General features: G+C 33.4%; 1 protein-coding gene across 2 annotated transcripts; it reads right to left on the bottom strand.

Moving 5' to 3' along the window:
* Positions 1-298: 298 nt before the first annotated feature.
* Positions 299-25,382, bottom strand: LOC132745291 (transcriptional repressor NF-X1-like). Of its 2 annotated transcripts, none has more exons than XM_060734173.1 (22): positions 25,284-25,382; positions 24,177-24,275; positions 22,355-23,639; positions 21,563-21,805; positions 20,990-21,092; positions 20,362-20,433; positions 19,591-19,730; positions 17,360-17,450; positions 15,991-16,199; positions 15,403-15,534; positions 14,546-14,631; positions 14,033-14,141; positions 11,928-12,047; positions 11,132-11,211; positions 10,530-10,634; positions 9,391-9,519; positions 8,734-8,819; positions 6,508-6,612; positions 5,846-5,980; positions 5,190-5,402; positions 4,621-4,728; positions 299-3,309 (listed from the first exon to the last, which is right to left on the bottom strand). In XM_060734173.1, exons 2-22 carry the CDS (start codon positions 24,264-24,266, stop codon positions 3,021-3,023), a joined length of 3,930 nt encoding a protein of 1,309 aa, XP_060590156.1. In that variant the 5' UTR covers positions 24,267-24,275; positions 25,284-25,382; the 3' UTR covers positions 299-3,020. The 2 variants fall into 2 exon arrangements, with proteins under 2 accessions (XP_060590156.1, XP_060590155.1); XM_060734172.1 differs by lacking the exon at positions 25,284-25,382 and adding an exon at positions 25,111-25,258.
* Between the last annotated feature and the right edge of the window lie 9 nt (positions 25,383-25,391).

Raw genomic sequence — 25,391 nt, 5'->3', positions numbered from 1 at the left:
AGTAAACATAATTGTAACATTATAATTATACATAATTGTAACATTATCAAAATTCATAATCACAACAACATTCAGACAGAAAATCTCAAAACTTTTGGTGAACAACTGTATCTGTAACTAAATTGTGACAATGTAAAAATCAAGCCTACCTGAAATGATCCTATTTATTCATATGCAACTAAACCTTGCAGACACAACTTCGGCAATTTAATATTGAAATAGGTTTGATATGTTAAATAAGGAAATAAGAGCCTACAACACCTGGATCGGACAAGTCAGCAACATTAAATCTGCAAACAAATGGTGACTTATTTATTTTGATTACACAAATCACAGATTAAATTTTACAAAAAAAAGAAAACAAAAAAACATCTCTTAAAATTTTACCCACAATTTCAAAAATAATAACTTTAAACGAGGTAAGAAATAGATACTATCAAATCAGAAAGAAACATGCAGAAAAATAACAAAAAGAAACTATCCCATAAATGAAACATTGCAAAAAGACAAAAAACAACCCCATCCTATATCAAATTTACAACAAAAAAAACATATACACTATTTTTACGACATGAAAGTAAACCTTCCTGTGCATTTTAACCATAATTGGGCTTCGTCTTGAAATAACAACTTCTAAATGATTATAATTCTAATTCAAGGGCCGACCTATGAATATTATAACAAAATGTGGAGAAAATTTGGTGCTATAGGTATTTAAAGCTATCATGTAAATTTTCATAAGTATTTTGAAAATGTATTTAAATGTAAGATATTGGGAAGGGGAACATGGCCAGCAATCTACTCACTGCAAACATCACTTATAATCCACTGAAATTACCATAAAAAGGTCAAAATATGCAAAAACAGACCTTACAGTTACTGCAATAGTCACACAGTAGAACTATGGTGATAAATACTTCAAAATCAGTCATTAACCGCACATAACATTTAAATTATTACTTGAATTGTGAATCTTTTTACTTTTTTACTTTTCTTTAGATCTTAGTACATTTTTCTTAAGTTTGATTTTCTTGAAATATTTTGGCTCATCTGGAGGCATGCAGGTAAGTTAACAGACAAAACTGCAAAGGGAGAGCATCCTACTAGCTGTAGATATGATGCTGGGAACCATACTGTCAGCTGAGACTCGGCACACTGGTCTAGTGTCTTAGGGAACACTTTTGACTACAAATATATGCATATAGGGTTGCAGGCTCAATTTCCTGCTACTGTTAACAGAACCACTTCAAAGTGTTTCAGAAGAGGTTTTTAAAAATCAAAGTCTCACATAATGGTGCCTTATTATGCTATGCTCATGAAAGAACCACTTTCATTCTGGAAATAGTGCAACTGATGTATTGGGTTGGTTAAAAAAGAAGAAGAAAGAAAATGGTGCCTAACATCATCTTTATAAAAGAACCAGTTTCTATCTGAAAATTGAGCTCAATTTTTGTATTTTTCAGTTAATTTTTTTTTTAATTAGAAACAGTATTCTAGAGCATGTGGCCTACATACATTTTTGTAGGTGACGGAAAAAAATATGTTTCTGTTGGTGAATATACATAGCAAGTACATCAGTATGTTCAATTGGCAGCCAAAGTACACACAAAGAAGTGATTGTTTACCACTTCCTACATGTCCATCCTGAGGATGTTCTAAGTTAAGTTATATATGAAAACACAGCTTGCTAAATTCTGTGTTAACAACTTAACACAATTTGACAGCATGTCAAACAAATCACTTCTGCATAATATACAAAATGTTTACAAACAAAGTACCAACTTGAAATAAGTTAATATAAATACGTGCATGTATAAATCAATACAAATAAATCATTAAATTTTAAACATAATTTTTTAATTCCATTAACATTATAATATTTAACCCCAGAAACTTTTACTACTTTTAAACTGAATCAATATATTTCACAAAAATTTACATTACTGTTCCTTTGTTGTGTCAAAAATAAATAATTACCATTTTTATAATTATTCTTTACTTAAACTGGAAAAATTTATCTCCCTTATATACAAATAGAAAATGATTATTATTATTATTTTGCCTTACCAAACCACCTTGTAGCATAGGATTTTTTTCTTTTTCTGGGAGTAAGATAGAAATTAAATGAATGGCAAACTAAAGCTAAAAAACACTTGACTAATTGACTTTTGCAACTATTCAAAACCTGTGATATCTGATACTATAACTTATAATTAAATAAACATTATGCATTACTTAAAGACATACATTACACATATACTGCTATTTAAATAACCTTCAAACAAGACTGTTTATAATACTATTACTATGAATTTTCAAAACAATGATCAACAAAATATTCTGATTAAAAAACAACCCAATATTGCATCCATTATATGTTAAAGCTTTTCTAAAAATTTCAAAAAACTTCATCATAACTTTATTATCCCTTAACCTGATTTCTTCTGTATATTTCACTTTCATACATGTTTAAATGATTTTAGTAAAACACATGTTCTGTTCATACACATATGTTGTGTCCTGTTTACAGATAACCATTGCATGATTTTTTCTGACCATTTTGTTATCATCACAGCTTTGAAATGTGTCAAATATGTAACAACAGCTTAGTGTTAGACATGGCCACCTGCTTTTGTATATGTTTGAGTGAATTTTCATAATTTATAGACATTTTAATAATTAATCATAATTACCGATATATTTAAATGTGTATTGGTTATTGATCGACAGAAAATATATCAGCGATACATCGATATTGTTTCCATTGATGACAGCTCTAATAATCATTGTTCTTCATCTTATTTACACTGGCAGTAACCCTCAGCTTCATGAAAATCCCCTAGTTCGTACAGTAATTCCCTGTACAATTACAGCCTTATTCCCACATCTATTTCAAGATTTAATTAAAGCTACAACAACTTTTCTTTCTATAGAAACCATAAACATATTACCGCATCAATTATCCCTGTACCAGACATAATTGTCTGCATACAAACGGTCAACACATAAAACTGTGTTAATTAATTAACAGTGAAATCGAAGTAATCGACCACCGGTTCAGATTTCAAAGCCTGTTTACTCTCCTTGCTGAGAGAGTCGTAATTAATAGTCCCTGTAGAGCAAATGTCCTCCAAGTCGGATTCAAACTTGTCTATTGTTGAGATAGCTGATTTTGATGTGGAAGCGGAGTTCGAGCTCGTCTTTTTCGTCTTCTTTCCTATCACCTGCCAGCCCTCGGGAGTGCTGGAGGACGATGATGGTTCACCTCCGAGAACCGATGTTGATTGTTTTGTTGCTAGGTTTGTCATCCTGGATAATTAAATAATCAACTTCTTTAAATTATTTAAATTTTTTCAGGAGGGATTCCGTTTTACATCGCACCAATGCATAACAGGTGTCACCGTCATATGGCCACTTTCCAGCTTTACTGGTGGAGAAAAAAAAACGCATAAGCCCCACTGTTAATTATTTCAGGAATAAACTTGCATATGAGTAAAGTCACAGACTGTTTGTAAGGTAGCTGGATAGCTTCCTCACATGAAAGAATCCATAGTCCCTGATGGGATTCGTACCCACAGCAGTAAGGGGCAAGTGGTTTGAAGTCAACAACCTTGACCACTCAGCCACAGATACCCCTTTTAAAATATTCAAATATTAGGTCAGTTCATTCTATAAATTTGGGCCTGTCTCCTGATAAATGCAAGTTTCAAAGCAATAACTTAAAAGAGTCAAGAAAATGGGTGGGGGGAGGGTAAACTTTTACATTAATGGGATGATGGTCGTAAAGAACCTTAAAAGTTGTAAAAGATAATTATAGAAGTAAACTAAAATTAACCAAAAGTTAATTTAAAGACCCTGTAACTCAAATTTTTTTATGGTTTTATATCATTAATATGATGCTGAAATAAAGAATTATCAATATTGCAAGTTCCAAAAAGCATTATTTGTAAAGATATTACCAAATTTACATTTTATGTAAATAAAGGGAGGTAATTAGAAATTTATTTTATATAAATTCTAAGCCAAAGTTTTCAATAAGAATTGAATGCATATATTTAATGATTACTTATAATGCATATAAACATTTGCAGTATATATTTAACGTATTCTTGGATGTTTGGAAATTTGTTTTAGAAGAATAATTGTATACATATATAAAATTTCGCTTAAGTGTGGTAACAACCTGAATTAAAACATACAGGATCTTCAAATGTTGCTACATCCTTAATTACAACACACAGGATCTTCAAACCATTTCCCATCGGAGCTAGGTACCAGCTTTATGTTATTGTACATGTATTATTTTGATACTGTCTATAATATCAACTTTTATTGAGTAATCATGACATGAAATAAAGCTATATACACAACTGCTACAAACTGAAATCATTTCCTTTCATTACCATAGAAAGCCATTATGAGTAATATCTGTTAGTTATATCAAAACTTTTGACTGGTTATATGGCTGTGTCTAAACAGTTGTTTGTTATATAACCCTCATCTGGCAGTTCAGGTTATATGAGCTTAAAATCATTTATACTGCACCATATAACCGGTCATAAAATTTTCATAACTATTCAAATATTAATAATACAAATAACTAATAAAAGCACTGTTTACCTGAGAGTGTCTTCTTTAAAGAGATGAGGTATTGGTGGTGGGGCTCGAGGGTGAAGCTCCCTCTGTACAAGGGCAGTCAGTGTTACCGACGGCAACCAACACTTATCCCTAGAACAAACATTACAATTTCACTTCAGTGATTTCTATATAAATAAGCAAAGTTTCAATATTTTGGTTAATATAGAATTTTTATTATAGTTTGATTGTCTAGGAAGCTAAAAGCTTACAGACACACTTTCGAATCTGTTCCTGGAGCTATTAGTACTAAGCAACGAGTGTAAAGTTTTTTGCTCAAGGAAACAACAACTTGCTCCTGACGACGGGGTTTGAACCAAGGCCGATAGCAGTCATTAGATTACTAGTCTATTGCATTTACCACACAGCCATGCCACAATTACTATATTTACTTATTTTGTTAAAGCATATAGTGGTTTTGATCCAGAATGATATGAATTTATACTACGTTCTTATACTTACAAAATACCAAACTTACCCTTTAAACTTATTGTTTATCAAAACAACATAAATATTGACAGAGAAATAAATGAAAAACACTAAAATATTGTTACCTTGGAGCTGTAGCCACTACATTTTTCTTTGGTTCATAATCATAACTCTGTGTCTGACAGCCGTAAAATTCCGCCAACTCATGCACAAGTTTTCTCTGGTTCATATTCATACTCGGGAATGCGTGACTCCTTGAGGGCTGCTTGGATTGTTTCGCAGACTGAACAAGATCAGCGAAGGCTTTCTCAATACCGGCTACAAACACTGGATCTTTTCTACAATACATTATAATGTATGTCTTGTTAGAAGTTTGTCAAAATCACCTCACCTGCTGGAGAAAAAGAGTTGCAAAGCATTGAGTAATATGAACCCAATTTCGTCACCTCTTATGATCATGAAGGGATACACATTGATAGGAATTCTGATGCAACTCTTCAGCCACAAGGAGGATGGAATAAATTGTAAATTTGTTTTAAAACTGAGAAAACAGTATAGAATATTGTTTATTTTATTAATTTCCAAACTTGTTAAAATAGTTCCAGACTTGGTGAATAGAAATATTTCAATCATACAGAAAAACCAGTATACTCTACAAAACTTTATTCTAATAATCTATCAAGTGATAACTCACAATTAAAAGTTGACTAATGATTATTATGTTCCATTGCAAATTTATGTAATATGTTTTTATATAAAGTGTAATACAATTTTTACTTACTTTGCTTGTTCCTTTAGGAAATCAGTATAAGATGGACTGCCCAGTTTGCTACTGAGGTCAGGATTCTGTATTTCTAGAGCGAGAGCAATACGTCTGTTCCTCTCTATTACAGCACATTCTTCATTACATTCCAGCCTTTAGAATATGACACAATAAAAATTTACAATGTATGCTTGATTCACTGAGTAATGTTCTGAAGTTTATTGATCTTAGTTTAAACGTATTTATTTTAGCTTGACTGCGTAACAAGTTCTTGCAACTTATATTAATCACTTTTGAGCCCTACTGTCTGGAACTAGCCAGAGATGGTGTAAAATGAGGAAATATTATCATGCCCCGGAGTAGGGCTCAAACCCATGATAAAGAGCATGTCTGCTAAACAGCTGAAGAAAGTAGCACTAAATGAGATTTTTTGTCATAAAAGTAGCAAATTGTAAAGATAAACAAAGAAGTATTTTGGCTTCCATACAAAATACTAAAATCACTATAAATGTATTAATTGTCAAAAGGCAGCAGAAGCAAAAGACGGTTCAGGTAATTGGCCAATGAGTAACTTTATGGAAACTATAACAGGTCACCAACATAGTAAGCTATCGAGAAATAAAAATAAAAGTATTACTGGGGAATAATGGGTCTTTAAAAAGGAATAAATATATACATACACACGAGCCTGTCCTTGTTTTATTTGATTAAGTTTGCTGATGTTAACAGATGAAGAAGCACCCATAATGCCCTGAATGGAATCTTTTAAACTTTGCATAGCCAATCTGAAACATGAAATATCATAATAATCAACATCAAATGATATTATTCTGAGAAGTTCCGACAACTTTAATCAACCTTTTGTAAAGAAGTATAGCCAAGTGTTTGCACAGTATCTTTGCATATTTTGACCTTCACTTGTTAACTTAAGTAAATTGTAAGTGCTGTTTGCAATGTGTAAATTATTGTCTTTGTTCACATCACAATATTTCCTTTTTAAAACATTTTTGAAATGCTAATGCAAATTCGTATGAATCCGAAGGCATGCTGCTTTAAAATCCCTACTCATATTCAAAAGAAAGACACGTGTGGCACACCTCACTTGCATCTCCAAACAATATTTCAAACACAAGTGGTTTCCATTAAATGAACAACTTTTCTGATTACCTTATTTCAAAACACCCGGCCGAATTCAAACTCACAACATTCAGGAATAAGCGATTTAAGTTGAACAACCTGATAATGTTCAGCTCTCACATTATCTCTTATAAATAGACTCAATCAAACCGAGTCTGCAATTTCATATTCATAAATATTGTTGTTTTCGTTGCTTCTGAGGGATATTTTTTTACCAAATTAGTAACAAAGGAACTTTATTACACATATAGGTAACCACAAACTGAGTCTGCAGATTTCATACAATATATAGAGAATATTTGTTTGCTTTGCATGTAAGATTGAAATATATTTTCACTGAGTGAACACCACTTTTCATGAGTGGCATAGCCACGAGTGAAAATATAAAAGCTGGTGTTCACGAATGAAATATATTTCAATCTTATATGTAAATCAAATAAATATTCTTTTTATTTCATGCTTATTAACTGTATTTGTAACGCTACAGTCTCACTTACATCCCGGCAGAGCCCCGGTAGATGTCCGGGGTGATCCGGGAACGACCGGGGTACATCCGTAACTCTGCCGGCAACGTCCTGGATGATCTGGGATGATCCTGGAACATCCGGCATTCGACCCCGGATGGAATAAAATATTTAATATCACCGGGGTGGTCCGGGATGATCCGGGAAGGTATAGCTTTGCCGGCTTCATCCTTAGCTCTGCCAGGAACGACCGGGGTTATACCGGGAAAGCACCGTAGCTCTGCCGACACAAACTGGGGATGATCCGGGGTATGATATAGCGGGTAGAGCAACGGTAGAGTCCCGATATATGCTGGTAGAGCCCCGGTAACTACAGGCAGAGCCCCTGAGGATAAAGGTAGAGCTACGGTTGATCCCGGTAGAGCCCCGGCAAAGCCTGGATCAATTAAAAGAATAACGACAATTTGCGATGATTGCACTTGTTTGTATTTAAAGCCTTCCCATTTCCCTTCTACCCAGTATGGCATAAGGATTTTTCACAAAATCATCATGAATTACTATTCTGGAACAATAGATATTATATTAAATAAAAATTACGAATCAATGTTATCATTTTCGGGCATTTTCAATCCACCGGGATTCTACCGGGAACGACCGGGGAAGCACCAGCATGAACCGTAGCTTCACCTGGGCTCTGCCTGGATGATCCGGAGCGCATCCTGGGTGGTTAGTAGGGAACTACCGTAGTGCTGCCTGGGTAAGTGTGACCGCAACAATAATTTCATCCCGGATCATCCCGGTAACTTACCGGGATGGTCCTGGGCTCTGCAGGGAGTAAGTGAGACCGAGGCTTTACTGATTTTGCCGCGTAACGTCACGCATTATCCTTTGGAATCATATCATGACATCACATCATCAATTTTGAAATATAGGACTGTTAAATTTCTCTAATTTTATTACATTTTTTATATGATGTATGATGACATCAACTTTCTTTTCCTAAAGAAGCAAAATTTACGCATGACGGCATTTATTTCTGCCTGTTATTCCATTTAGTTATGATTTTCTTTCCATCGGCATTCAGATATAGTCTTGCTACAGTGAAACTCATATTTTATAAATTTCACTAGTGGTTAATCAGAATATAATCATCTGATATATTACAATAAACACTGGAAAGCATGAAATAAATGTCGTTTCTCGTTGCTTCTGAGGGATCTCATATTTTTCAAGATTTTTTTTACCAATCAGCAAGTTTGTTACACGTATAGGTCACCAGGGACATAAAGTATTGATATATCTTACTTTTGATAGTCAGAGTCTGGAGAGATTCCGCCTGTAGAACACAGCGTCTCGCTCTCCTTATGTCCACATACACACTTCAATATCACCTGAATATATATATCATATTATATATAATATTTACTCTTTATAATTACAGTAATTTCATGTCAATATATAAAGCAAACTAATATCCTTTCACTATATACAATAGCAATGTCATAATATCTGTTGATTTTTTTAATTAAAACATTATTTTTCCACAAATGTTTGTGTACACTTACATTTATTGCAATATTTTAAAGGGTCTACTGCAATAAATAAATTTTCAGTTAATTAACTTTGAGTATATATTTTATACACCAAAACATGCACCCAATATGTATACTTTAATCATTTTAAAAACCAAAACATAAATAAATCGGAGTAAAAAAATTTTACATAATCAAATTGTAATCAAAGAAAACATTTGTGATCAAAAGATTGCTGGCTGCATGAGTTCAAACCCCTTCAGAGGCAAGCCATTGTTTCCGTGAGAAAGAAACTTTACGCTCATAGCTTAGTACTGGTTGATTCCAGGAACGGATTCAAGAGTGTTTTGATAAGCTTAAAGCTTCCCACACAATTGATCTAAAATAAGTAAGCATAAACTAAAACTTTTTGAACTAATGACATACACACCTTAGCCTTGCATGCAGTTTTAGGACATGGCGTATCTCCATGACACATAGCACCACAAATATGATCACATAGGTCACGTTTCTTCTGACAAGGCTGTTGACAAACCTGATCTTCTTCTAAACACGGACCCTAGAAATATATATTACACTATTTATTTTTTAATCCTAGTTAATAGTTCAAAGTAATTGACAAGCAATGCATTTAAATACTAGTAGCATATAATAAACCTGTGAAGCCGTAATATTTATATGTGAGATTATAAGGCTATTACATTGGCTGCTGGTACAGACTGAAATATCTAGCTCAAGGGTAACTGTTTACTGTGCTAACAAGGCTTTGCTAGATATTACTCATACTGTCTGTGACGATGTTTGATTCTTTTCCTTGCATATTACAAATAAATGATATTACTAAAAGAAATGCCGGAAAATAAGTATCATTTTCAATTTGCACTTTCTTCCTATAGTAACATATGAATTTACAACTTCATTCATAACGGCACAATAACCTCATTCAAAGAACCAATTCATTTATAAAAGGCATACGAGAATGATGTTATTCAAAGCACGCGACTTGTTTTACATTGGGGGATGTCAGACAGGTTTTTCTAGCACTGGTGTAAACATTACATAATCTTGTCTGATATGCAATCATGGGTATTACAACATATCAACAATGTTTAGCTTTGTATTGCCACTTTTCAGATGCACTAGCTGAAGGAAACAGTGTATACTTTCAGGTACAAAATTTGAATGACATTTATATTCAACTTAACAGATGCTTTGCACTACAAAATGTTTGTAAGAGCTGTCAAATACATTATTACATTGTGGCGGCGTGGCAGAAAGGTTACCCTATCAGACTAGTAATCTTAGGATTGCTAGCCGCTTGGGTTCAAACCCTTCAGGGACAAGCCATTGTTTCCTTGAGCAAGAAACTTAACACTCATTGCTAAGTACTAATAAGTTCCAGGAACAGATTCGATAGTGTTTCAATAGGCTTTAAGCTTCCAACACAATCAATCTAAAATAAATCTGTAGAATCTAAATACATTATTAACTAGAAAATCAAATGAGAAAACCATTCTGTAATATATAATAATTCTAACTCGATATAAGTCCTTCAATATGTAAGATTACCTTATGACAAGTTCTGATACAGGAATGTTCACCACATGGTAGAGGTTTACTACACTTCATACCACAAGATATATCTGTCAGATGACATGGTATGTTAGCTCTAGTCTGAAAATAGAAAAATAAAAAAGCATTTCAAACAAAAAAATCAATTTTTGTAGCATCAATTTATTATATACCTAACAAAGCTTTGTTAAGCTTTTTTTTTTCAAAGCCTCGATAATGGCCATGTTGACACTTCTTAAAATGGTTTAGATTTCTTTCACCAAATCCAACAAAAAATAAGTTCAGTTCAGTTTTTTGAAAAAAATAAATTACCTCCAATTCCCCCCTCCCCCCAAAAAAAACACCTGCACTATATACATGTATATATAAAAGAGGGACAGTTGAAGTGAAGGTTATTTCATATAAAAGTCATTTTGTATGTCGAGGTAACTACTTAAGCAATTCTAAATAAAGCTTTTGAATATGTTTGACGTGTCTAAGTATAAATGGTCTAGCTAAAAGAATGAAGTTCTACACTGATTATAGAGCAACTCCCTCCCAATCTATTGATTTGATACTGGGGCAAAAAAGTCATGATAACTCTAATCCTAAATACTTACGACATGATTCCCCATGCACATTTTTTTAGTAAGTTCTGTACAAGGAGGACATTTCTCCTCACTATGGCAATTATGTCGCACTGAAAATAACATATGTATATATAATTATAAAACCTCATCATATAGGACATATAAAAGAAATTACTATATTGTGATGTTAAGAACTTGGACATAATTATATCCATTTATATTATTTGTGAATCTTACTTGCAAATGAAAAATTAAAAATAATTAAAAATTGAAATAATTTTTTCAAACATTAATTTTGTCCAAGCTTTTAAGATATAAGGGAATCATGAATAAAATCATCAATAAATAAGTAGTCAAATGACAAATGTTTGTTTGTTTGTTTCTTTGATTGGGTTTTACGTCACACCGACACAGTATAGGTCATATGGCGGAAGACCTCAGGTGCCCCTCCTTGCATTATTTCAGGCATGAACGGGCACCTGAGTAGAACCACCAATGTTCCGTAAGCTAGCTGGATAGATTCCTCACATGAAAGAATCTCTGTCGGGATTCAAATGACAAATGAAATGTCAATAAGGGGTTCAACCCTGCAAAAAATCAATAAACAAGAACATGCTGCTCTTGGTAGTAACACTTTCTATGATAAAGAAATGCTGAATTCCAGTCAGTTGTTGAGGAGATGAAGTCCAAGCAAAATATCCTCGTTCAAGCTTTATCAAGAAGATTGAATATTGTTGGTCATTACCGTCAAAAGCCTGTTCTGTTTGGTACACAATTAACAGAGGGCGTGCCTTTGTGGTCATATACACAGTTTACTTTTACATACCTGTATGGTCACAGCTGTGTTGTCTGGTACATGGTTTAAAACACTCTGGAGGGTTGGTACCACAGGGGATAGGCGGGTATAACACCTCGGCCCCACAGTGACAGGTCAACTCATCAAATCCTGTAACAAAGCATATGATAAAATTCTAACTTTCTCTAAAACAATGGATCAACACTGACACAACTACCTATTAAACAAGAGGGCCATGATGGCCCTGAAGTCGCTCACCTGTATATAGCCCCCCCACTCCCCCCGGCAGGCCATTATAACCCAAGGGCTTTTATTTGAACAAACTTGGTAGACACCCATAAAAAGATGTTTCATGCTAAACATCTAAGCTCTAGCTCATTGGGTTCCTTGAAAGAACATTTTTTAAGTTTTTACAATGCACATACATGTATAGTTAATAAATGAAACCCCTGGGGCGGGGCCAGTTTTGACCACAGGGCTTTTATTTGAACAAACTTTATAGACACTTACTATTAGATGTTTCATGCTTAATATCTTATCTCTAGCTATATGGGTTTTTTCAAAGAAGATTTTTAAGTTTTTGCTATACACATATAAGGAAAATCAATGACCCCCAGGGCGCGGCCAATTTTGACCCCAGGGCTCTTATTTGAACATACTTGGTAGACACCCATTAGAACATGTTTCATGCTAAATATCTTAGCTCTAGCTCTTTGAGTTCTTTAAAAGAAGATTTTTTAAGTTTTTACTATATGCATATAGGGAAAATCAATGACCCCCTGGGGCGGGGCCAATTTTGACTCCAGGGCTTTTATTTGAACAAACTTGGTAGACACTCATTAGAAGATGTTTTACGCCAAATATCTAAGCTCTAGCTCTTTGGGTTCTTTAAAAGAAGATTTTTTAAGTTTTTACTATATGCATATAGGGAAAATCAATGACCCCCTGGGGCGGGGCCAGTTTTGACCCCAGGGCTTTTATTTGAACAAATTTGGTAAACACTCACTAGAAGATGTTTCATGCCAAATATCTAAGCTTTAGCTCTTACAGTTGTTTAAAAGAAGATATTTAAAGTTTTTTCTTTCGGTTGCCATGGCAACCAGAGTTCTGCATGGAATTAAATTCTTTGAACAATTTTTAAAGGTGGCCACCAAAGGAACATTCCTGTGAAGTTTGGATGAAATTGGCTTAGTGGTTTATGAGGAGATGTCATTTAAAGTAAAAGTTTACGGACGGACGCCGGATGAAAAGCGATCACATAAGCTCACCCTGTCACTTTGTAACAGGTGAGCTAAAAAACTTAAATAAGAGTTATTGCACTGATAGCAACAAACCTAAGCCAAAATCATACAGCTAGGTAAGTCATCATGTATAAGCAGTGATATGATTCTGTGCCGGTTCCAACTCAGTTTCAAAGTCTTTTTTATTGATATCACTTATATTAACATTTTGTAGTTTCGAAATCATAGTAAAAAAAAAAATTGTGGCATAAAAACATTACACAAATACTTCAAATTTACACTGCATCAAGTGACAAATTTAATTTTTTATGCTAACACTGACTCCTCAAATAAAGATGATCTAAAGGTTGAGTTTACTGATTTATTTACAGTAGCAAAATTTTAAGGACTTAATATGAATGTGCTACAGGACCATAAACCTTTCATTTCAAAGTACAATTATTTCTCACTTTTAAATCAGCCATGTCCAATTTAGAGTAACACCGTAGTAAGATCACATGTTCATGCTATAAATTAAAATATTTAATCCCTTGCTGATAATACTGAGCCAATTTCTTACAAATTCTTCTCAAAATGTGTTATTCATGTTCAGGGGCTGCAAAATAAATTGTCTGTATTGCCCAGGTTGTCTCACAGCCCGTACTGACAAGTGACTTGCTTTTCCAGAATTTACTTTATAAATATCATACAAACAAGTAAAGAAATATCTTCAGGAAAAAAATCAGATTTTGCCAGCCCTAATGTTGTATTTATGTCGGACAGCGCCTCAAATGTTTGCAAGATGATATCAAAGAATATTACAAAAACAGAATTTGCTGCAAAAAATATCTTACACATGAATTTATTGGTCAAAATTCATTTTTTCTTTCCAGATAAATACCAGTGTAAACTTACCAGCCATTAGACATGGAGGACAGTTGTTTTTATGGCACGGTTCCGTACATTTATGCAGACCACAAGGTAGTTTTCTACCACATACCAAGTCACAGGGATGCTCTTCTCTCTGTAATCAAATACACAGTGTTTTTTTTTTTCTTCAATATTTTCAATAATATTTACAACAGAAAGTGAATCAGTAGTTTTCTGAATTTTTTTTTTTTTTTTTTTTGTTCATACAAATTCATTTCAGTTCAGTTGTGTAGGAAACTATAAGCTTATTGAAACACTTTTAAATCCATTCCTGGAACCAACCAGTACTAAGCAATAAGAGTAAAGTATTCTTTCTCATGAAAACAGCTGCTGGCTCCTGGCAATGTTTGAAACCACATGGCCAGCAATCCGTAGAGTAATCCAACACATTAACCACTCGGCCATGCCAACACTAGCAAGAGTTAAGTAGTCATAAAAGAAAATTACAAAATCAAAAACAAAAATTTCTTGACTAACACAGACAAATTATAGACTTACAATACAGCATGGTTGTCCACATTTGTGTCTGCCGCAGGATTTCTTTCTATTGCACCTTTTATCACAGAGAAATTTATGATCTTTTTCTATACAAATAAAGAGGAAAAACAACTAAAATATACAACAATACATTTATACGACAATACATTTGTTCAGGTCCTATTTCCCAACTTTTAAACCTGCATGCCCTCAGATGAGCCAATTTTTTCAAGAAATTCAAACTTGAGAAAAATGTACTAAGACACGTTTTCAATATTTTCTTGAAAAATAGTATGAATCTGCAGGCATGCTGCTTTTAATAGAATGGCACAGTTGTATGTCTTAAACAAACTGTACACAATGTAGGGATGTCAAGGGGAAAAACTGTAAATTGGAAAAAAAATAACAGATCTTCTTTACTGTAAACTTTTCTTCTTAAGTGTATATTATAATCAAATAGTTTTATAACAAAATTCATGGAAGTTGTTCAGTCCGAGGCTCACAAATTATACTTTAATTCAACTACTGTCAATGAATTCAGTATGGCATCTACCCACTCATTCAATATCCTCTAAATTGACTCTTAAATGTTTGCTTGTTTGGTTTTACTGCACAGCAATATAGTTTAGGTCATATTGTTTCTTAAAACATTTTTTTTCCTTCAGGCTTACATGACACTAACACTGTCTTCATCAAATAGCAATATTCTACCTGTACTTTGATCTTAAATAAATTTATAAATTAATGAACAAGATATAAGATTTCTGCATGCATTTCAAAACCATCAATTTTTAAGTTCTTTTCAACGAATTTGACGTTTTTCTTGTGTCAGGTATCGAAAAATCATTATCAGTGAATAAAATGAAAAGAAATTGTACCAGTCATTTTAGCAATTTCTGAACACTTGAATTCCTTGTCCATGAAGAGACATTGACAAGATAGTAAGGTAGTTCCATTGCACGGCCCACATGGTCCCTCATGACATGTCCTCTCACATCTGTGCGGACTCCCTGAAAATAAACAGCATTGCATACTCATGTTAAGGACCGTCTGTTAAAATAAACCACTTTCGACAAAAAAGTTTTAAAAAAGGGGGCATAACTCCAAAAATATAGCTTTCAGAATTACTTAAGGTGCCCTCTATTAGATTATTTCAGGCACATATATAGCTTGGAGTTAAAACTTCTTTAAGTCTAAAAGTAAGGTATATAAATATCAAAGAGAAAGATTCTCCTAGAAAGATACTTACTATAAGTTGTTTTTTTCTTCTTCTTTGGGAGGAACAGAGGGGGTGGGGGCATTTATATTGAAGACAGAGCTGCTTTCAAACATATTGAATCATCTAAAATATGATAAAACAATTCTGACAAAGATGATCCTTTTTACATAATTATGATGTAGATGTTTCTCTGACCTTAATACCTGGTTTTATCAATTTCTTTACCCACAAAATCAGTTAATCATACCTGCAGGACCACAGTCTAACACTTTATTGCAAACAGCACCACAGGTTGGTACGGGGTCCAGGCAGCTGACCCTCGGCTCTGGACTCAGGTCTGTAAGTTTTTTAGCACCACAGGGGCAGTGTGAAGTATTTTTGGGCAGCAATGTGCAGCTATCACAGGCATGTATGTGACACGGTTTCTCACATTCGTGATTGCCACAGTCCAGTTTCCTACAATATAAATATAAGATTTAAAGCAGCACACCTCCAGATTCATGCTAATTTTCATGAAAATTTGAAAATGTATTTAACAGTATAATATTGTAAAGTTACCAAAAGAATGCAATTTACACATTATCAATGGCACTTACAACCTATGTAAATTACTATAAAGAGGTCAAAATATGCAAAAATAGCCCTTACTGCGTTAGTAACGCAGTAGAAATATAGTTATAAATACTGAAAAATTTGGTCATTAATCGCACATAACATGTAAATTTTTACTAGAATTTTGAATCTTTATACCTTTCCTAAAATCTTAGTACATTTTTCTCAGGTTTGATTTTAACGTAATACTTTTGCTCATCTGGAGGCGTGCAGCTTTAAGAGATGTTAGTAAATGCAACCATATAAAAGCCTATTAATGCAGCATGCCTCCAGGTTCATGCTAATTTTCATGAAAATGTATTTAGAAGTAAAATATTAAGAAGTGAACAAAAATAGTAATGTACACATTGCAATCTACGTAATTTACCAAATAAGAGGTCAAAATATGCAAAAATAGCCTCTACTGAGTTAGTCACTAATGACACGTAACAAGTAAATATTTACTTGAATTTTTTATTTTTCTTCAAATTTTAGTACATTTTTCTCATATCTAATTTTTTAAAAGTATTTTTGCTCATCTGGAGGTCACAGCTTTAACAGTCTAAATAAATTATTGTCAACAAAAACAAATTGGAATACTCAGCTCTTTTTATCCTACTAAACATGTGTGCCTTGACAAATGATAAAAGATGACACTCCATGTTATATTTTTGTAGAAACTGATTTCTGTCCTATTGTCTTTTTATACAGATATTTATGCTAATTGTTACAAAATACTGGGGGAATTTAGGAACATTGTAAATCAAAAATTAATATACATGTTGTGGCTGAAGGCAGAGTGGTTAACGTGCCAGACTAGTAATCTGTGGATCGCTAGCCGGGTGGGTTCAAAACCCCGTCAGGGGCAAACCGTTGTTACTTTGAGCAAGAAACTTTACACTTATTGTTGAGTACTGGTTGATTCCAGGAACGGATTCAAAAGTGTGTCTATAAGCTTATAGCTTCCTACACAATCTGTATAAATTCTGTATAAACCAAAATAAATTTAAAGAAGGTTAACATACTTTGAGCAAATACATTTACAACTGTAGGATTCAGTGAAAGATTCCTCACTCCCACAAACAACCTCTCTGTTTTCATGCTCCCCATAACACTCTGTAAAATAAAATTATATACCCATAACCATACATGACATATTTCCAGCCACCCAGATAGGGGGATTTGGCTTTAAAAAGCAGGGGATTTGGACAAAAAGTAGGGTTTTTTTAAGTAAAAGTAACTGAAGTATGTCAGAGTAACCAACAATGCAACTATAGGGGGATTTCCATCCCACGGCGGGAGACAATGTCGAAAATCAGGGATTTTGTCCCCCCAGCAGAATATATGGTATGTATGTGTAACCTTAGGAATTTCTTAAATGGACTTGTCCAATGTCATTTTTGGAACTGCCCATCAATATAATTTTGAGGATATCAACATTTGATCCTAGCCAGACTGCACAGATGTGCAGGCTGGTTAGACTCTATACTGTTAGCAAAGATTTTCTGAAAAACGTTGAAATTCTGGGCCCAAAACTGCATAAAAATTGATTATCAATTTAGTACAGAGTATTTTTGTGTCGCCTTGAAAAGGTGACATATAGGGGTTACTTTTGTCGGCGGTGTCGGCGGCGGCGGCGGCTGTGTCGGCGTCCCCTAAAGCTTGTCCGGAGCATATCTCAGTCACTATAAGTCTGATTGACTTCAAACTTGGTATGCATGCTTCTTTCAATAACCCGAAGTGGAGTGCACAAGGACCGGTACTCTGCAGTTCTTATTTTTTTAGTTATTGTCCTTTGTTAATTTTCATACTTTAATTTTGTCCGGGCCATTTCTCTTCAACTACAAAAGCTATGGACTTGAAACTTCATAGGCTGATAGATCTCATTAAGAAGAAATGCAGTGCACAAGAACCAGTACTCTGCACTTCCTAATTTTTTAGTTATTGCCCTTTGTTAATTTTCATACTTTATTTTTGTCCGGGCCATTTCTCCTAATGTATAAAAGCCATGGACTTGAAACTTCATAGGATGATAGGTCTCATTAAGAAGAAGTGCAGTGCACAAGAACTGGTACTCTGCATTTCTTATTTTTTGAGTTATTGCCCTTTGTTTATTTTTATACTTTAATTTTGTCCGGACCATTTCTCCTTAAGTATAAAAGCTATGGACTTGAAACTTCATAGGATGATAGATCTCATTATTAAGAAGTGCAGTGCACAAGAATCAGTACTCTGCATTTCTTAATTTTTGAGTTATGGCCCTTTGTTAATTTTCATACTTAATTTTTGTCCAGGCCATTTCTCTGAAAGTATAAAAGTTATGGACTTGAAACTTCATAGGATGATAGATCTCATTAAAAAAGAAGTGCAGTGCATAAGAAACTGATACTCTGCATTTCTTATTTTTTGAGTTATTGCCCTTTGTTGATTTTCTTACTTTATTTTTGTCCTGGTCATTTCTCCTCAAGTATGAAAGCTATGGACTTGAAACATCATAGAATGATAGATCTTATTGATAAGAAGTGCAGTGTACAGAAACTGCTGCTCTGCACTTATTATTTTCTTAGTTATTGCCCTTTGTTATTTTTCATATTTCATTTTTTTCCTGGCCATTTCCCCTAAACTACAGTGTTCACAAGGCGACACATCCGACTCGCGGAGTTCTAGTTACATATTATCTATTGCATAGTTTTTAATCTTAAGTACACCTGTTGACTTATAAAAGAATTTCAAATTTTATGATTTAAGGCTACATTGTATTGTACCTCAGTGGAGTTCCTTTATATTATAAAAGCAGACACATGAAATATCAAAATAATAGATGTTTAAAACAGCCAGGATGGTTGTATATTTCTTGATAACTTTAGACAAGCGTTAAAATTATCTTTGTTTCCCCTCCTGCGACCCATGCCAGTTTTGGAAGGGTAGGTAGGCCGATAAAATATCTTTTTATCAAAAATGACTTTTTTTCTATCAAAAAAATTAGATCGAGTTCAAAACGAATTGTGAATGTTTAGCATCTGTTTAAAGATTCAGTTTTATTCAATATATATCCCAGTTTGTATATTAACAATTATAAAACATGAGACGGACATAAAAATGTGATTCTCACTGACACTTGCTGCTGTCATGTTTAGTAACAAAATTTTTTTTCCTAGGCAATTACATTTTTTTGAGTAGCTGTGATTTTTGTGAGAAGGTAGCGGGAGGTGAAATTTTAGGCCTATAAAACTTCGCACATATGACACATTCTTACCTTGTACAATGACTTTCTCACATTTATCACAAGGTCCTGAATGGCACTTTGCTTGACAGAAATGACGTCCACAGTTCAACATTCTTTCACAGACTAGTTCACATTTGATAACTGTAGACTGACTGCATTTAGCTGATTGTCTGAAATATACAAAATATATTAGTTCTTTAGTTCTTTTTTTATCAATTTTAACATTATTTTATGGACTTGCCATGTAGTGAAATTAAAATGCCAGAAATGCTTTGATCTTTATTTTTCAAAAGATTTTAAAATTTAATGTCATGTCATATTTTTTTAAAAGTTACTCATTGGACAATTACCTGAACCATCTTCAACTTCTGCTGCTTTCTGGCAATTAGTACAGTTATAGGGATTTAGTATTTTGTATGGATGTCAAAATACTACATTATTTATACTTTTTTATTTTGACAAATAACTTCATATTTGGTGCTTATAAGCATCTAACATGCTCTAAGATCATTCTTTGAATGTTATAAAACTGATGCTTGTCCTCACTGAAGAAGGAAAAAAACCCATCTGTTTCTGAGGCATAATGTGCCTTTTATAATGAAAGAGATACAAAAACAAAATCTCAGCATTCAAAAACAAGCAGTATTGCTTAAACGCTATATAAATTGCCTGATAATTAGACAGTGAATTCAAAAGTTTGTCTTACCCTGGAATCTTAACAATAATGTAATGAGTGTCAACAAATGTAAATTTGAGAAATCTATTTGCATTATTATAACACTTAGAATAAATTATGCTTACTTTGTTTTCCCACAGTCACATGACTTTGTGATAGTGGCATTACAATCTGGACATGGACCAGGATGACATAGTCTGAAATAGAAAAACAAAAACATGTCAATTTTTAAAAAAATATCAAGTCTATTTATTAATGTTTTGATCAGGTTTTAGGTCACGTTGACAATAAAATGACGTCTTTACAGCTTTCCAAGTAAGACCTCATATGCCTCCGTTCATTATTTCAGGCATGAGTGCCCACCAGAATAGAAACACAACCTTCCATCTGAATGACATTCCCAATGAGCCTTTAATATTATGCAATTAAAAGAATAAGAAACTATATTAAAAAGTTTTACTTTAAGAGCCATGATGTACAAAATTTATGACAACTTTCATTATAAATCTGTAACAAATGACACACAAAGGAAAACAGTTGGTAATATTCATTTTTTTACCTGCTGCAATCTTAACAGACTCAAAACTGTCGGCTGTCCAACTTAAGATTTTCAGCGTGATATTCCAAAAATATAACCTCGACAAGTCAATTTAAGAAATTCAGCAGTTTTAGTAATCAATAACTTATAATAATATCTAAAAATAAAAAGATGGTAAATAGAAAGAAAAGAGATGTGAAAAAAAACAGACTTACATGTTACAAGGGTGTTTACAACCTTCTCCTCTATCTTTCTGACACACGTCTCCACAACTATGCGGTGTGTCCATACGACTCACCTCTGGATCTCGTACTTTACCTGTTGTACAACTTATTTTAAATTAAACTATCAATGTTTCACAAATAAAATTAATTTGTCATTACACTTTGTACTTATGCAGTCTAAGCAAATTTTATTCTTGAGTATTGTTTTTACCAATATATTTGATCAGACAGCACATTTTTTTTTCACAATTGGAATCTGTTTGAATAATGTTCAATTTTAATAAGCCAGTTAATTTTGGCAAAGTTTAACCTTTAAGTGATTGATTCAGACAAATATACTGCATGTACTCTTATTATCTAAGTCAAGTATGTCTAGTCAATACCTGGGTCTAGGCCCCTACACTATAACATTCTACATTGCCATGCAATGTTATCATTTAATACATTTTAGGACATAACATGAAATAAACATAAATTACTCCAGAGTTTAAGTAAACTTATTTACATGCAATAAAACTCATTTGCACAAATAATAAGAAAGAATAAAATTCAATATTCAATTACCACAAAAGCATCTATACTGATTAGGAAATTTGAAAGACAAGTTCTGGCATGCAGGACATCTCCAACCGTCTTTCTCTGTTCCCGACACAACAGCGTTCGGAGATTTCGCCCATTTCTTGATGCAACGGAGATGAAAGACGTGGTAACAGTTACTACAGCTCCAGACAGCATTGCTGGCGCGCACCGACTCACAACAAACCATACACTCATAGCTACCTTTACTTAGTTGTTCTATCAATGTACCTATAAATAGTAAAAACAAATCATTTGTTAAACTAAAGTTAAACTAAAGTGTGTTAGAAACTTCTAGGCAATGTTCACTAAGGGTCAAAACCATCTCACCTGCTGGAGCATAGAGATGCATAGACTTCAGTTATTTGAACCCATTTAGTCACATCTTACAATCATGCAGGGATAAACAGAGGCTGCAATTCTGATGCCTCAACCATTAAATGCAAAAAAACAGTGTATATCAGTCGATAAGATTAAATGACAGTGCAATTTCAGAATGACAGAGTTTAGTATACTAGTATATCCACTTAATTTGACTGGTATACATTTATATCAGAAAGAAGTTTCAATTCTATACTTTAACTACAACTTGTACAAGTTCAACTTCAATAATGTATAAAAAAAAGTTTCCATTGTTTTTAAAACTTCCAGCTATGGCAGTTGACTACAATTCTTCTTAATTTCATCAGTGATCATCTGAGATTGTATTTTTTCCAGAAAAAAATTTAAAAAAAATTCCTGTCTAGTCACCTACAACAAAATGTTAATTTGAAAAGTTACCTCTTTGACTTTCATCCACTTTGCCTTTCTGTTTAAACCTTGACCCTCTCTGTGGTCCATTATTCTTTGATTTTCTTTGAGCATCTCTCACATTCTTACTTCCCTGTATATCACCAGCACTATCATCATCATCCTTAGACGCTGTTTCTTGATCTTGATTCTCACTTCCGTCACCAGTTACTTCTACAGTAAGTTTGGTCCTATCACCACCTCTTTCTATTGCCTGAGAATTGTATTCTTTATGTCTTTTATTGTAGTCCTGACCTCTATAATTATACCTATCATATGCATTTCTTGGGCTGTTTGACTGATTTGGCTTCATTTGCCACTCTCTCGGACTATTTGACGAGGAATAAACCTGGTATTCTTTCTTTTTCTTCCGGTCCTTCCCATTACCATCAGATTTACCACTGGCATCATTCACCGGAGAACTTGCATCGTTTCTGTCACTTTCACCAAAATCTTTTGAAACTTTATCATTACTTTCATTATTTTTGCTGTCACTGTGACTCTTATCTGTTCCATAACTCTTTGACCCATTTCTTCCGCCTTCCTGAACATTTTTTCTATCTTTTTCAGAATATCTGTCTCTCCTATTATCAAAATTATTCCTTGAATCTCTATAAGACTTCGGCCTTGCTCCCGATTCGGTATCTTCAGACAATTTACCTTCATCTTTTGCTACATCCCAATCATTTACACTGCTATTATTTCTATCTCCTTTATCATACCTTTGGTTCCTATCATAGCCCTTCTGTCTGTCTAATGCTTGTTGCCTACTATCAAACTTCTTTGTCCGAGAATCAGTCCCTTGAAACCTACCCCCTCTATTCCTAGATTTATCCTGCCCTTTAAAATCTGTTGCATCATTAGAATTTTCTGTTGAAGACTCTTTATTAATCAAATTAACTCCACTTACTTCATCTGAATCAGTTTCCTTATGTGAAACAATATTTGCTTCCATGGCATTATTATTAGAATTTTCGGTATCATATGATGAGATGTTATGTCGAACTTCTGGTCTTTGTCTATTTTTAGACCTATTCTGTGAATAAGAATGTTTACTTCTGGACGACACAGACTGCCTACCGTAGGCTGTTTGACCATCATAATTAACCAAACCTTGTTGCTGATTGTAAACAAAACCATTATCATACTGGTTGTAGTAGTTATAATTCATCCCTTGTTGAGGATATCCACCGTACATTGCTTGTTGCACAGGTTGGTAACCTTGCGGCTGCCACTGCCATGTACCATACTGTTGACCTTGTTGGTAAAAATCAGCCTGAAATATTTACAACTTAATTTTAGTCACATTAAAAGATCAAAATGTAAGATATCATCTAAGTTAAGTTAGTATCAAGAAGACAGTAAAACCTATTATAACCAGAAATAAAATAATCGTAGTTTCAATTTCAGACTACCAGTTATTCATTCCAGACATAAACTTGTAACAACTTTTTGTCTATTTCCAAATGATACTTTGTTACAGATGCTTGAAAGGTTGAAGAAGAAATGCCCTTCAATATTCAACAAACTACATGTATCAGTTCTGTAAGTAAACATTTGAAGCTTAATTCAGAAAAGAAACCATGTCTTGTACTTCCAAAAAACAAGCAGTTGATTGTAATATAATAGCTGTTAATACAATAAAAACCACAAGGCAAAAAATTTATAAGATGTAGACCGTACAAATCAAGATATACGGACTGACGGAGTCACAATTACACCAAACTGTATGCCAAAAGTGGCGACTAAGTCAAGCTCACCGCAAGCGGACTCAACATTAAACTGTCGGACCACAAGGAAGAAAATGTCATACCTGTTGCATATTCGGGTCTATATAATACATCTGATTGGGGTCATAACTATAACCGTAACCATTCTCATCTGTGTAATGGTGGCCTTCCATCCTTCTATCCTGTATGAAAATAATAATTCACGGTAAATGCAGATATCAATTTTGATTTCCTACTTTAACAATATTCAATATTACATTAAGTTTCACAAGTCTTCCACTTTATCATAGAATGAAATTCTTCAGCTCTAGGGTTTAATAAAACTGAAAGCATTACCAAACCATAGATACATAACAAAAAACTTACACTTAATAAAGGTTGATAGGCGTATCATTATGGAATATCAAAAGTAAATTTAGAATATTATTTTTCATGACATTAATTATTGGCCAAAACAAGCTTTAACAGTTCGAGTCATGGTTGTATATCATTTCATAACAAGAAAGTTACTTGGTGCCATAATGATTATTAAAGACATAAAGTGGGGCGAATCATCAGTGAACAGGGGCGGATCGTTATCAGTTAAAATATTGGTAAATGATTACTTAAAATGACCAATTACTTAAAGATACATAAAAAGAACATTTCTGTTCGCAAATATGCATAAAAATAAATTTCATCCAATTTTTTATAATGTCAATAACTTGAAGTATGTTATGTAATGATTATATTGAAGAGCGGCTAATTGTCACTGATCTAAATCAAAATGTCACTAAAGTCATTATGTGGTGAAACGTCATTCGGGCGAAATAATTATCAAATCGTCTAGATCTTATTTATATTTTGTAAAATGAATTTTGTCACATGATTCTAACATGATTGAAATGACAAAGTAATAATTTGTAAATGATTAAATTAAATGTACAAAATACAGTCAGTAATTAAACATCCAATATTTTTTAAATGCCAATACCCTGATTAACACATAAACTTCTACAATTATAATAAAATCCTAACCTGTAGATGCAGTTTTAAAAAACTTCGAGGTGGCATAATTTTTTCAGAAATGTTGATATAAATTTTTCCAGAAATTGAAAATTTACTGAATGCAATTCGTGTAACAGTAGTTTTAGTTTCAACGTAAATATCATAGTGACATGTAGCAGCTATTGTGACACATTTATAGTTACCTAAAGAGTTAATTTTAGACCGAAACTGGCGAAATTCTCCAGACGTGTTGAGCAATAATTCGTCGGCAACCACAGCAGTCTGTAACAATTATTTTCAACGAAATATGT

Source organism: Ruditapes philippinarum, unplaced genomic scaffold (assembly GCF_026571515.1).
Source record: "Ruditapes philippinarum isolate M1 unplaced genomic scaffold, ASM2657151v2 ctg448_1_1_1_1, whole genome shotgun sequence".
Taxonomy (NCBI): domain Eukaryota; kingdom Metazoa; phylum Mollusca; class Bivalvia; order Venerida; family Veneridae; genus Ruditapes; species Ruditapes philippinarum.
The sequence above is the reverse complement of the archived record's forward strand: the minus strand, read 5'-3'. Positions and strand labels throughout refer to the sequence as shown.